The sequence below is a fragment of the Alosa alosa genome, chromosome 14, assembly GCF_017589495.1.
Source record: "Alosa alosa isolate M-15738 ecotype Scorff River chromosome 14, AALO_Geno_1.1, whole genome shotgun sequence".
NCBI classification, from domain to species: domain Eukaryota; kingdom Metazoa; phylum Chordata; class Actinopteri; order Clupeiformes; family Clupeidae; genus Alosa; species Alosa alosa.
Genome location: NC_063202.1, coordinates 27,998,100 through 28,013,071, shown reverse-complemented (window position 1 = coordinate 28,013,071; position 14,972 = coordinate 27,998,100). Strand labels below are relative to the sequence as shown.

Sequence of the window (14,972 nt, the reverse complement as noted above, 5' to 3'; positions counted from 1 at the left end):
TGAAGGTCTGTAAACCCTACAGATATGCAACATTGCAATACACACACAGTGCAATATCATTCTGGGCATGCATTGACAATGTCAGAGACTTGTCTCCACTTTATACCACTTGACAAGTTCAGTTGTGACTTATTTAGTGCATCTCTGATTCAGTATTTAGGCTATGAGGTGTAACGGGCAGGTCAGCATATTCATTTGTTGACTGTTTGCAGGTTATGGCATATCTCGTAGGCAGAGAAAAGCTGTTGTTCTGAAACACTGTCCACTTAATCAACAGATGCAGTCTACTGATGAAGGAATAGATTAAATAGATAGATATGGAAGGTTTGCATAGTGATATCATGCTCCTTTTAAAGAGTATTTTTGGTACTTTCAAAATACAAAAATATAGTATTTGATTTGGTGTGGCTATAGGCATTTCAGGCTGACAGCACTCAGTGACACTGGGAAACAGAGATCTATGTGAAATTTCCTTTAAGGCATCAGGAGGGGGGGGTTACCTAACACACATACATAAGCATACCAGTTAGCTACCACTGCACTCAACACCAACTCATTTACATCCAAGCTGGGTTTGAGACTGCACACTGTGCAGATGCACAACTGTTGACTTCTTGACTTTGTTTAGGTGGGCAAGACACAATGCTTGGGTGGGCTTAGCCCACCCTGGCCCCTGCCTAGGGCCAGCCTTGATGCAGGGTACTGTCAAGCAGTGAAGTGATATGCAGGTAGCCAATACCTAGCTGAGTTAGACAGAAGACGAGCCCTGCTTGCTCTGTTAATGGTATGTCTGTTCCTCCCAAACTGTGTTAAAATGGTGTGTTTAACAGCACCCCTGGACCCTCATAGGCCAATATGATCAATGACAATAATATCAATACAATATCAAATATCAATAGTAATACCGTCTGCAGGGAATGTGTCTGACCAATCATGGTGCGTGCGGGCCACATGGACCAAAAATACCAGGGCCGATTTTTTGTCCCAATCCAGCCCCGTTTTGTTGCAATGTTTCAGGATAATTATCTTGGTGCATGCATGACCCATTGTCAGCAGAGTTTCAACTCAACAACTGATAGCATGATGTTCCAACTTCTTGCCTCAGAGCTATATGGATCCCATGGGATTCGTCCAGATGCCCAAAGAGCAAAAGCAACCCCAGATCTTCGCATTCTCACCACCATGATCTACATGGGGCTCTTTTGGTGGTAGACTTTAGTGCATCTCACCATGACCATTTTCACCATGACCATTTTGATTGTGGTGTATTTAAGTTTTATTGTTTGTGTCTAGGGCCGGTTTTACCCTACGACATTTGGGTGGGCTGGTAGAAATTTTGGGTGGGCAACATAGAAAAGTGATCAAATTGGATCAAAATTGACATTGACAACACATAAAAATCAAAAGCAGTTTGAGTTGCTGCAGCCAAGAGCCGCAGAGAGAGTATTTCTGATACATGTATTTAAAATAAGTATTTCAAATACAAAATAGTATGCTGTCATTTGTATTTTATTTTGTTGAAGAAAATGGCTTTGTATTTTGTATCAAAATACTTTATAGGTGTGTATTTTTGTAGTTGTAGTGGCATCATAACATGCATAACAATGAATGCGGTCTGTAATTTGCCCAGAGTTGTTGAGATCAGAACATTGCGATTCAGGAAGATGAACCAGTGCAAGATGAGTAACGTGTATGTTGCTCCCACACACACCAACCTCAAGTTGATCGAAAGATATTTCAAAGAGTGTTTTTAGTACTTTCAAAATACAAAAATACAGTATTTTATTTTGATACATGGTGTGGCTATGCATTTTGTAGGTAAGGTATTTGATGTTTAATTTTAAAAAGTGCTACATTCTGTGGGCATATTTAAAATCATGCCCCCATAGTATAGCTCTGCAGCTGCCTGACTGTTCTAACTGGGGGGGCTAGCTACCATCACGCTCAACACCAACTCATCTACATCCAAGCTGGGTTTGAGATTGCACACTGAAAAAAACAGAAAGAAAAAAAACGTTGACTTCTTGACTTTGTTTGGGTGGGCAAGACACAATGCTTAGGTGGGTTTAGCCCACCCTGGCCCCTGCCTAGAGCCGGCCCTGTTTGTGTCCAATATTTGGAGTAGATGTACATTTGATAAATTAATTTTTAATATTTTTACACAAATATTAACTTTACCTGCTGGGTTCAGAAATTGTATTTGTGCTTGCTTGCAACTGGACTAACATTGAGAATGCAACATGTTAATCCCCTTCTTCAGTGAATGTTTGCATTTCCACTGTTACACAATAATGGGTCTTGCTTTACCTTCAATAAAACAATCACCACCTTTCCTTGATTACCTCACTGTTTCATGACAGGTCAGAGAGCACTCCATATAGGTTAACAGGTTCACTATTACGCAGTATCAAGATTTTGGACCTGGCAGGCAGAGGATGGCAGTGGTCCATATCATTTATTATGCCAGCGTGTGAGACTGTGCTGCTGATAACCTACTGCTCTGCTCACTGAAATTGAAAAAAAATCTTCTTGAATTCATATTAACCATACCAGAATTTAACTGCATTCCCAACAAACAACAAGCAATTAATGCTAAAGTATAATCTGGTATCTGGTCTGCCAGTGGATTTGAAGAAGAAGGAAAGCAGGTTAGGAGAACATCTATGTCACTGAAATGTAGGTTGGCATGAAAGGGGTGGTCTGTATCATAAACAGCAGACACCAATGGCTAGAACCAAATTCCTTGTGTCTCAACATATGTGGCCAATACAGTCTGATTTGATTCACCCCTATACATAATATCATCTTAGTAGTGGGTGGCACTGTGTGTGGATGATGGATCCATTAAGACATAAAAGAGAAGCTTTATTCAAAGGCATTGGTCAAATGCGCACATTGGTCCCACACAGGCAGCTTTGGCGTTTCAAAATTGGGGTGAAGCAGGGTGAACAACTTCATGTGAACAAACAGGACATGGGATATTAATGCTGATGGGTAATCTTTCGTGATAAACCCGGAGGGAAATCAAAATCAGGCAAGCATAATCCAAATCATGCACATGGTGCGCCTCAATTGCGTCACGTTACTCCAGTTGAGTCCTAAGCATAGGGTGGGTAAATGATAAGAATGTACTGCGCCAAGGTGTCGTCTTGCATCGTGCATTTTCCCCCCAAGTCACGTTGCACACAGAACTCGTTATATCGACCAATACCAGGAGCCAAGAGGATATAAAAGCACACCCACGCAGCTTGCGATCTATTCCCAGAGTCAGAGAAGACAGACCGTCTCTAGTTTGCAGAACATTTGCCAAAATCAGGTCCGTGGACAATGCTGCGAGTCAGGTGTCTCAGAGGTGGTAGCAGGGGGGCTGAAGCAGCCCATCTGATTGGAGCAATGGTTAGTATACACAGCAGTAGGCCTACCATACTTTATTTTTTAGTTGGATATATTCAAACATTTTCAAGAACTTAATAAACCAATGGTCGGAATTTACATTTCTGAACCATTAAACACAATGTAAAACAACCAGATATATGCCTAATGTATACATTCATTCAAATTATTTAATTTGGTGGTTCAATTGTATTTTGATAAACTATATTTTGCTTAATTAAAGTTGCTGAATCAGCGTCACCTCCCGTTAGCAATGCACTGCTGACTGACAGTGAACAGCTGGTAGAGGCAGCTGCGTTTTTACACGGATGTGAGCTATGAGGAATTTTGCATGCATCACAATTCCTCGGAATCATAATTTACATATCACAGTTTAACTAAAATGTTTCACCACCATACGATTTCTTTCAATAACTTCCAATTCGTTTAGAGGACTAGACCACGTGTCAGTTCTTCAATTTAATGCAGTAGAAGTTCTTGACGTGTACATGACTCGTAAGCTACGTGATGGCCACAGCTGAAGATTTCAAGAAGTTTCCATTCATTTTCACGACTGGAAGTATGTTGTGAGAGCTCTAAAAAAATGCGTGCTTCTGTTCTGTCCAGATTGGCCGCACCGTGTCTGGTTGGGTGCAGAGGGCTTTCCAGAGCACTTCCAGCTCAGCTGCAGCTGCTCAGCCCCGTATTGCAGTGGAGGAACCTGTTACTGACCTCGCACCCCAAGAGAGCCCGGTGTGCGCCTACAATGAATGGGACCCGTTGGAGGAAGTCATTGTTGGACGACCCGAGAATGCATGTGTCCCTCCATTCACTGTGGAGGTCAAGGTAGTGACCAAGCTTTGAATGCATTCAAGATGTCTCACACCCTGCACAAGGCAGAAATATTTTCTCATTGTTTCTCTTCAAACAAGACCACTTACTTTGCCTGTCTATATTTTGACAGGCCAACACCTATGAGAAGTACTGGCCCTTCTACCAAAAATATGGGGGCCAGCCTTTCCCCAAGGACCACTTGAAGAAAGCTGTTGCTGAAATTGAGGAAATGTGCAATATTCTCCGCCATGAGGGTGTTACTGTGACAAGGCCAGAACCCCTTGACTGGTCTTTCGAATACAAAACCCCAGATTTTTCTTCTACTGGTAAAGTTAAAAAATGTTGTTATACAAAATTTGTCCAAAGCACTATAAGTGTTACACAATGTCCTGATTACTCAATTTCCTGCAGGGATGTATGCTGCCATGCCTAGAGATATCCTTATTGTCATTGGGGAGGAGATTATCGAGGCTCCAATGGCATGGAGGTCCCGGTTCTTTGAATACAGAGCGTATAGGCCTCTCATCAAGGATTACTTCAGGAGAGGGGCAAAGTGGACCACAGCTCCAAAACCTACCATGTCTGATGAGCTGTATGATCAGGTATAAAAGTTTCAATACAAAGTGATCCCGGTCAAAAAATAATTAAATAAAACTACAACGCTTACATGTATGATGAAATAACTGTAAACATTTGAACCTTATTTAGATTGAGTTGTCATTGAAATACATGGCAGTTTTATGAAGATTCTTATTTTTGTATTTACTTTATCATTTCTTCCTACATCATTGTGCATAGGACTACCCTATTCGCACTGTGGAGGACAGGCACAAGCTAGCAGCCCAGGGCAAGTTTGTGACCACTGAGCATGAGCCCTGCTTCGATGCTGCTGATTTCATAAGGGCTGGGACAGATATCTTTGTGCAAAGGAGTCAGGTTTGTAAATCAAGCATGATTTCCTCTACAATTATGAGTAAAGGGTAACCTATTGCAATGTAAACAGCTTGCACTAATTTCAGATTTGCACAGTTTAATATGATGAACTGATATGGCCATTTTTGTCCTAACAGGTTACAAATTACATGGGTATTGAATGGATGCGTCGTCACCTTGCCCCGACATACAAAGTGCACATCATTTCCTTTAAGGACCCCAATCCCATGCACATTGATGCCACTTTCAACATTATTGGTCCTGGCCTGGTGCTGTCCAATCCTGATCGCCCATGTCGCCAGGTGGGTACAAGTGGAAATCTTGGATGATATTTTGGCTGATTGCCGATGTTAGACTGCAGACATCATTTTTATTATTATTATTATTATTATTTTATTATTTATAGGAATTAGCCTATTACTCTTATCGTAATAGCTTCCTTTTTAGATACAGAAAATACTTCCTCTGATTATACCAGAAATGTATTCTTTAACAAATGTAGACATTATTTCAAGAAAATAATTTTTAAAAAGTCAAATATGCCACATTTTTAAACTTACATTTTCAAATGAAAATCTCAGTCTTATCCTACTTCAACAGGGTTGTATGATGCCTGCCTGAGACCTTGTCTGCGAGAGCTAGATTGGCAGAAATGTTCATTATCTGCTAATGCAGATTATCACATTTCTTCAGTAATTGTTAGCCGATACCTTTGTTTTGCCGATATTATTGTACATCTATAGTGCGACACATTAATATTCAATCTATGGCAGATTATGGGGCCATTGAGAGCATGTGTAATTTATTTTCTCCTAGAATTTTGTGGTGAGAGATCTCCCAGAGGTGGAAGCCATTGCTTACCTCACATACCATGCCAGAGCAAGGCTGTTTGGACATGCAAATGTGCTGCCCTCTTGTGGTATAATGTTGCAAGACTTTACAATGGAAGCTAACAAAAACTTCTCTCTTTCAGATTGAGATGTTTGAGAAGGCAGGCTGGACAGTGGTAAAACCCCCAACACCTCTGATTCCAGATGGTGGGTTTATAACGTGATTATAAATAATCCAAAGTTATCATTTACTGTTGAGTTTGAAGTAGATTTCTATGATATCCTGTATATGTCTAAGGGATATGGTCATGTAATCGTTACTCCCTTGGTAGATCATCCTCTGTGGATGTCCTCAAAATGGCTGTCCATGAATGTCCTGATGCTGGATGATAAACGAGTCATGGTTGATGCCAATGAGACCACCATCCATAAAATGTTTGAGAGTCTTGGTAAGTTTAAATGACTTCCCTATGAGCCAGACTTTACTAAAGGTCTAACACATTGAAAAATATAGTTTAGTGAAATGTTTTTGTGGTTCTAAAGTTTTAAATTCATTTCTCCTCCAAAAGGCATTAAAACAGTCAAGGTGAGCATCCGTCATGCCAATTCCCTTGGAGGTGGCTTCCATTGCTGGACAACTGATGTTCGTCGTCGTGGTACCCTGCAGTCTTACTTCCATTAGCCATGCCAGAAAGTAGCAGTTGTTATTGAGCTTTGAATGTTATCTAAAAAATAATCAATGATACATTTTTTTGCTCTTACTAAAAGGCCTAAACTACTGCAAGTTGATTTCACAAAGCTGTGTGTGTTGAAGCTTTTGCAAAAATTGACGTAAGAAACAGCAACAATAAGACAACCACATTACTATTAACATCTCAATAATTACTGCATTTCTGGCCAGCTATGGTTTAACATCTATTGTAAGCGTGACTGCTGTCATTTGTAAATTGGGCAGGGTACATTTTTGGTATGAATATCAGGACAAATGAACATGGGGGTCGTTTTCTACCTCCTTTGCAAAATCCAGCAGATATTACTGAATGTCTTAATGATTATACAGTGAACCTCTTTTTTTAATTTTGTATCTATTTTCTAAAGTATTATTTAATGTTGTCATAGCAGGTCATAACAATTTTCACTGTAACCTTATTTGAAAAAAGAACACAACACTAATGTAAATATTTTATATTGTTATTGGCATATATATCCCCAAAATACTTTTTTATACATTTGCATAACAAATTGAAGGTCCATATCAAATATACCTTTTGCCTCAATGGTCATCTGCAATAACAGGTCTGAGCCAGGTATAGTCAATCTAACCATGCTTTGCTGCAGTCATAGGGAATTCTTAAATCTGCATGCGCTTATTAGGACTATTTCCTGAATATAGTGGATTTCCTCTTTGCATTTAAGGTAATACTGTCATTTAATTCTTCCATGCAATCATTCAGAAGGCCAGACAGTGGTTTTCAGAAAAGATTGCGTGAAAGGAGAGGATGGAATATGTCAATGGCTTTAGGTTGCTTTATGATGTTTTCTAAACAACCAAATTAAAAACAAACTTATAAAAGTTATCTGTGGCTTTGTTTCTTTGGGGAAAATGAGTACAGACCAATCTTAAAGGAATAAGACATTTGATGGGAATTTTGGTGAGAAATTTGTGGGAATAAACGAAACGATCCAAAGTTGTCTATGGGATTTTCCAGGACTAATTAGGCTACTTTGGGAAACCAGGTAAATCATGACGAAATCCATGACCACTCTGTGCTCCTTACAGGATTACAGGATATGGACTGAATTTTATTCACTGTAATATTCTTTCAACATCAGTAGTAAAAATGGGTGGATTGACGATCCGTACACATATATGTGCCAATCACGGTCTCTTGTTTAGCAGGCTTTCTTAATAATGTCTGTGTCAAAATGTGGCACAACATATGATAAAACTGTATTCCTTACTGACTCATTATAATGTCAAAATGGGTTCAATCAGATTCAATGGGTTCTATGAATCGTCACAGATGGGTTTTTTTTTATTCAGAGTGGCTCACTGCCTTGCTCCCACAATTTTGTGTGACTCTTAAAAGTGAACACTGGTTCATAAGAACTAGCAATGCAGGCAAATTTCAGCTACACACCATTCTTCATCACTGAACTTTATAACTTTGATGTTTCACTGGGTCATCTGATGTACTAAACTCATACTAACTTCAGTCTACCACACACTGTCCACTAGTGTGATCAGGACAGTGGCTGTACCAATAGGTCTGCCCACTACCTTCTGTGGTAGTAGATGTCGACCAGGAGCATGGACACTACTCAGGCCTGAGTTGCCCCCTAGTGAGGCATCAGCAGCACTGGAATTTTCCATCTTCATCACTGGCATTTGTGATCCAAAGCTCTGAAGTTCAAAATGAGTTGTCAGTTTTGTTCCAGTCTTACAAAAGCATGAATAGAATGGCTCTGCAGCCAATGAAAGAATGAACGTCTACAGAGTAGATCACTACATCTAATATTTTATGTACATTTTCCTCGTCAGACAACAGGTTTTAGATAGCTGCAAAAGTCTGTTAATCATTTACAAATATGACAGGGCTAAACCACCATGTGCTGACTAATATATTTGCATAGCATAGGTTATGTTATCAACATCATCAGCAAAGACTGGCATGAGGTCACCAAGTTCAATCTAGTATTAAAAAGGAACATGTATCAATTTATATATATAAAAGTATATGAAAGTATAACCAATGTTCAATTTAAGGTGATTGTTAAAGCAAGGAATATCATGAAATGCAAGAAAATATTAGGTAATATTGTAATGAGGTTTTGTCACATTAAAGCCTTCAAAATTTGTATGTGATGTTATGAACTGTGCTTCATTATCTTCAGGACACTAAATTCAATTGTATTGTACCAACAGATGTCATTGCTAGAGTTACATGTGTGAACTTGAAAGATGAAGCAGCTGAAAGATGGTGATGCATAATATACATTGAACCCACACTCTTATATCACATGTAACTGCTGCCTATTATCATTATCTGTTGACACACTGGAACACATAGCTATAATAGAAGTTAACACTCTCGAAATAGTTACAGTATACAATAGTTGTTCCAGTTGGCCCACCACTCCCATCTACTGGTGAATAAAACACACCATGACGTGGAGGAAAAAGAGGAACAAGCACTGACAGCTTATACCCGTAAACCAGAAAATGATTAATGAAGAATGAGAAAATGCCCAATAAAACGTTATCATAACGATACGATATCAAATTAATCTGAAGACTGTCACATGTTAATGTACCATATTTTAAAAGTGTGCACTCCATGGATGGATGGTACATGTGAACATTTACAGTAGGCTATGCCATGTCCATTAGCCCTGACAAGCCACAGAGGTGCTGCTCTAGGCTTTGTGTCCTGCTGGGCCCATCTGGGTTAACTGGTGTTTAGGGAGCCAATAGGAGTCAGTCAGACATTCACAATCTGGTTGGAGATATCTAATAGAAAACTATTCTGGCCTTTCCATCTTTCATCACATAAAAGGGGTGAGAAAGATGAAACCCCCACCCCACCCCACCCCGATGATCATGCAGCAGTGATTCAATTGGCTATTTGAAGGGGATGTCAGTCAGAGAGCATTGCATTAACCAGTGCAAGTATTATAATCTTAACTCCCTGGGCTGACCTAGTGCCTATGGTGTGCTGTTTGTTTATGTGAAGAAGAAAAATGTCGACCTGAATTTAATAAACTAGGTGGATATATAATTAATGGCTATTTTTAGCAATGTAAGAAACACGTGTTTCCCTAAGTCCTGAATAGATGAAAATGTGTGATATTGGTAATGTATCTGTGGGGTGAAGAGTTGGTTGTCTCCTTTGCTTTTTTTTTTTTTTTATTAGGTGTTTCTGTTCAGCAGTTTCGTATATGCATACTCTGTGTTGAGCACTTGGCAGTGAAAAGACAAGAGTGAGCAAAAAAAGAAAAGAACAAAAATCAAATAGCCTACATCCCCATCTGATGGTTTTGACTTGGTTATCAAGTCTACCTCCCCTGTTTGGCACTTATTTGGCACTTGTGCGTCAAAGTAGGTAGAATGTGATTAGACTTGCGTAATTTATTTGGAAGCACAGCTGTAGACATAAACGCTATGACAATATATCTGTTGTTTAAAGGGATAACGTAAGACCGCAGATACTGGACTGGACAAAGGTGAAAAGGAAGTCACGTGAAAACAAACGATCCACACCATATTTACTCAAACACACGAGATCACTATGCAATTGAAACACAAACCTGTGCTCGACGCATCCATTAAATCGCGATGGAATGGAAAACGTTTTTAACGACATGATATGTGTCGAAAAAACGCAGTGACAGTATCTCAAACGTTAGCAATTGCAGTACATTTTCAAAGTTCCCTCGGAAAATGGGTACCTCCCAGCTGCGGGCTAGCTGTCGCTGATTAGCTCCGTTCAGCTCATTTGCATTAACGTCAGTAAAGGCTGGAGGTCAATCCTTGCGGGTGCTTTTATTGGATCTGCTGCTGTCAAGCAGTGCTGAAGAATTGGAAGGGCAAACGCGAGTAAGGCAGAGAAAGACTAACAGAAGACACAATTATGTGGCTGATTTCTACCTTTACGTCTAAAAATGACCAACATAAGATTTCCTTTTGGGGGACCTGAAACTTACCGCCGTATATCATTTTCTGTTTTTGTGCGATTGCATTAGGCAGAGGTGGTACCACAGATAATTTGACAGCCTCTACATCTTTTTTTTCAAAAAGAGGAAAAATTGTGGGCCTTTGATTCACTGCTGCCCATTTTACTGCTTCAACCTACTGAGGATTTTTTTCTTTCCACGTTGACAATGGTTGCTTGAATGAGGTTTTACGCAATGAATTATATTTTTCGTAATAGTTATTTTTTTGGCAGATAAATGGAATGTTTTATTGGACTACACGCATTTTGTTGCACGGGGGAGCCTTCAAGTCGGAGCGAATGCCGGAGGAATAGGCTTAGTGAATATTTGAGCCTGTTGATGATGAATGGCACAGAAGTGGAGCAAACTGTCGTGAGAACCGGTTTGTGCCTAATGTCTTGAATTGAAGTGGGTAACCAGATTGTGAAAGGAAAGGAGGACATCCCACTAAATTGGATGTTTTTGGGTGGAGAAGGCGACATAACCCAAAGGCACGGACGAAAATGGATAAAACTATTACATAAATCGAGGAGGACTGGCATTCACTAGTGAAGAGCAAAGTTAAGAATGTGTAAATGATGTGGTACGAAGAGGAGTGCTGCGAGTGTGATAGATAAATAGCATATGGGATTGGGCTGTCGAATTGAAGTGTAGCGGGATTAATGTTAGCGAGAAAAAAATCGCCACTTTGAAACAAAATATACTGTCTATAATTTACTTCATGTAAAAGGCAGAAAGGAAATCTGTTTCCTGGTTGGGGGGGGGGGAAGGAAGATATATTATTCATGGTCTCAGTGAGGGAAGCGGTGGAGAGAATTTTGCATTAAGATTAAAAAGGAAAAAAGAAGACGTCAAGGAGAAACCGAATAATTGGAGGGCAGAAGCAGAGCACTTAAGCAAAATAAATTGGTTAAAGTGGCGTTGAAGCATGGGCTGTGCTTCAAGCATTCATATCTCTGATAGGGTGGTCTATCATAGTGGAAAAGAGTCCGAGGAGTCCCACTCGCCCCAGCAGACCAATACCACTCAGCAATCTCAGCAGCAAGGAAATCCAGCCCAAGGATTACCAATTAAACCCTCAAGTTGCAAGGTGAGACTTACACACGTTGCTTCTACTGGTGAACATGGTGTAAATACCTTTCTTTCTCTCTCTTTCATGTGTAAAATGTGCACACATCAATATATTATAGTCATCGAACATCATCAGTTGTGTAGACTGTCCAAATAGCGAATCCCTTGGAATTTTTCGATCTTAATACAGCCAACTGAGACCTACCGAGCTCGGACTATGACATATCCATATTATGAACGATTCTACCTTACCCCTCCCCACATGGGTTTGGTAATTGTTTGCAAAATCTCCCTTAGTTTGGCGACATTGTGACGCATGGTTCGTCTCCACCTATCAAATAGTTCACAGCCGAGTTGGTCCACAGGATCTTGACATCATCATTAAGCATCCCTTTCAGTTTCGTGTGGGTGTTGCTGATGACAATCTGTGGACATTTATCTGAAAATATCGTAATGTCTTGTGTCTAGCTAACTTCAAAGTTAATAACTTCAATGCTCAGTTCCGAGGAGGTCTACATTTTAGGGAATTCATTTCATAATTCCATCTCCCATTGACTGTTTTATCTACTGAGAATCAGGGACTAACTCTTTACCTATGTCTTGCTGACATGACATATAACTAGCGATTTTACTGTCTGGAAAAATCATATTTGTAGCTGTAATCCTGCTGACAATGGAAGGAGTTTGCTTGGAATGCTTTCTTTACACCCTGGAGGTTTAAATGGTGTACATATTCTCAGATTTACAATAATGGCACATCATGTCACATACTATACTGAGGAAAAGCCCTGCCAGAAGAGACATGCACTGCAGTGTAGGCCCACTTGCACATCTCTGACAACAGGTCAGTTTGGCCTTGGATACATGGTCACATTTGTTGCCTTTTGTGTTGAAAACAGATTTTGTTGCAATTTGCTATTTTATTCAGCCTCCTTTAGGTGATCATAATTTCAGAAGCACATATGTACATGCATACAGAAGTATCCTCAAAGTCAGACATATGCTAGGTGTAGGCTTGTGCAGGCCCTAGTCAACTGATTTTCATTCAAGGAATAATGCTCTCCTGATATGTCATAGCTGTGACCAGTGTGACTGCTTTCGCACATTGCATACATGTTGCTATTGCTATGATTGCATGCATGTTGCACAATAATGAAATTGCAATGATCTTTAGGGCGACTTATGAGCTGAGTAAAAACATCAAATCTAGGCTCGTTGGGCTGTTTGTGATTGGCCTTTTGGCATAAACTATGGGCTGAGCTCCTGCACTGTGAGAGACCTTGTGACATGGTGGTCTTAGGTTAGACATAGCCGTTAGTGCTAAGAAAATTTCTGGTATCTTTTTACCTCCTGAAGGTCCCATGAAATATCAGTGGTGCACACATTCTGATGACCAAACTTGTAATTGATGTGGTCTTGGAATGTGTCCAACTATAACTGTGTAAGCAATTAAAGGAAAAGTATCACCTTACAGTTCACAAACATAAACATGGAGAGAGCTCATTATCATTCCGTTATGCTTTTTGAAATCTCATAGCAGATGTACAGCACAGAAACAGGATTTCATACAATAGACTATATATTTTTAACATATGCCATTACAGTGTAAATGAGTGCATCTTTAGATATAAGGATCATAATATCCTTCTTTGTTAATTATTTGGATATTAAAATATCATATATTTTCGCATGACCATAATGATGGTTACTCACAGAAATTATATACTAAATGGGGATTCATTCAACCAAATGGTGATAGTGTTGAGCCCAACTGTCTTGCAAAATGTGGGCATTCCTACTCTGAGATAGGTTTGGTTGTGTGTTCAGAAATGAGGTTGAGGATCTGTTTAGTATGTGAAGTGAACATATTTATCCATATAGGTACTGTATTAGGTTTGTATATCTGAAATATGTGTTTTCACATATACACAGCATTTATGTCATTTTAAAATGCATTCCTATCCCTCCGTGTTATAAAAGCACTGAATTCTGTGTGGAAGCCCATGGTGATCGGCTGTATTCTTGATTTGTTTGCAAGAACAGGGTTGTGTGAGTGTCTGACTCACAACTCTGTAACGTTACTGTCTAAAACTCAGTCGAACGAGTTAATGCAATGTGTCTTTTGCCAATTGTTTTGTATTATTCAGTGGTGCTTAAATTATAGAATAAAAAATTGCCAGGGAAGGCTTTTGTATTTATTTTTGGAGTGACTATTAAATCACATCCTGGTAAAACAATGAAGTGTGACTACCAAAGCAGATGCTGGAAAAATGTGAAATATATATTTCACCTACTCAGCTAAGGCAGCAGGTGATAGAAAACATGGATATATTTCAGCATGATGCAAACTTGGTTTGGTAATGTTCATGTTACTAGTCACAGTTTTTTGTTTAAATCTTCGTCTAGGCTATTTAATAGCCATACTGTTGTGGCATTTGCATAGCATATTACGCAAAAACCGAGGTCACGTAGCCAGTGCAATATTCTACACTTTTGGCTGCATTGACATTTAAGAAGGCTGCGTTTTAGCACCGTGTAAAGGGCCTACTAGTTATACAACCATGTCCCATGTAATGTTTGTTTACCTCTGCAAGAACACCTACACCAAAGTCATGGAGTCAATCCTTGCCCCAGGCAGGCAGGCAGGCAGGCAGGCGGTGTCCTAGCCTGTAATGGTGTGTGGCAGTGCCAAACTTTACCTAAAGGATATTGAAGAACTTTTGTTCAGCCAAAGAAATGCATTCAGGTAATTATAAGTTAGACTACCCAACCTCTAAACTGTTGTAGTGTTTCTTGAGGCTGATGAAGGAGCATCAACATTTGCTTCGTTTAGTAGTCAACGGCATCTAATTTAGTGAAAAATTAGCTCATCCTAAGTTTACGTAGGCCTATATATTTGTTTTTCAGTGGTCTTGAAGTTGCTCCTCTTAACACTTCTCATCAATGTAGAACAGTAGAACCTATGCTAGAATAGACTGCATTACTTTTGTTGTCTGTACTGATGGCTAATTGTGTAGAAATTGAAGGCCACATGGTTTAAGTTGTTAATACTGTGTGTCTCATAGTCCTAGCTATTGGAAATAGGCTACTGAGTCTATACCTCAAAAGTCATTTATGTCTTTTTTTTCTCAATGACTGCATGTCCTGATAGTGCTCATGTAATCAATAAGAATTTTATGGTTGATTAAACCCTGCTCACTGCCATGGAAATGAATCTCA

At 39.5% G+C, this 14,972-nt stretch overlaps 2 protein-coding genes across 2 annotated transcripts in view; both read left to right on the top strand.

The window, feature by feature from the left end:
- Nucleotides 1-3,250: 3,250 nt before the first annotated feature.
- gatm (glycine amidinotransferase (L-arginine:glycine amidinotransferase)) lies at nucleotides 3,251-7,546 on the top strand. The gene is made up of 9 exons (XM_048262652.1): nucleotides 3,251-3,396; nucleotides 4,000-4,218; nucleotides 4,337-4,532; nucleotides 4,618-4,808; nucleotides 5,005-5,142; nucleotides 5,277-5,441; nucleotides 6,113-6,176; nucleotides 6,302-6,418; nucleotides 6,539-7,546. Exons 1-9 carry the CDS (start codon nucleotides 3,328-3,330, stop codon nucleotides 6,649-6,651), a joined length of 1,272 nt encoding a protein of 423 aa, XP_048118609.1. The 5' UTR covers nucleotides 3,251-3,327; the 3' UTR covers nucleotides 6,652-7,546.
- Nucleotides 7,547-10,493: 2,947 nt separating this feature from the next.
- Nucleotides 10,494-14,972, top strand: part of pde8a (phosphodiesterase 8A) — a 35,625-nt gene continuing 31,146 nt past the window's right edge. The window contains exon 1 of the mRNA XM_048262650.1: nucleotides 10,494-11,772. Coding sequence (XP_048118607.1) covers nucleotides 11,611-11,772 — 162 coding nt within the window. The 5' untranslated portion in view covers nucleotides 10,494-11,610. The remainder of the gene's footprint in view (nucleotides 11,773-14,972) is intronic.

Bases quoted from the DNA above. Each gene is read 5' to 3' on its own strand.
- gatm (XM_048262652.1), top strand. From the start codon at position 3,328: ATGCTGCGAGTCAGGTGTCTCAGAGGTGGTAGCAGGGGGGCTGAAGCA. The intron at 3,397-3,999 runs GTTAGTATACAC...TGTTCTGTCCAG, and splicing joins CCCATCTGATTGGAGCAATG to ATTGGCCGCACCGTGTCTGG. The intron at 5,143-5,276 runs GTTTGTAAATCA...TTGTCCTAACAG, and splicing joins TCTTTGTGCAAAGGAGTCAG to GTTACAAATTACATGGGTAT.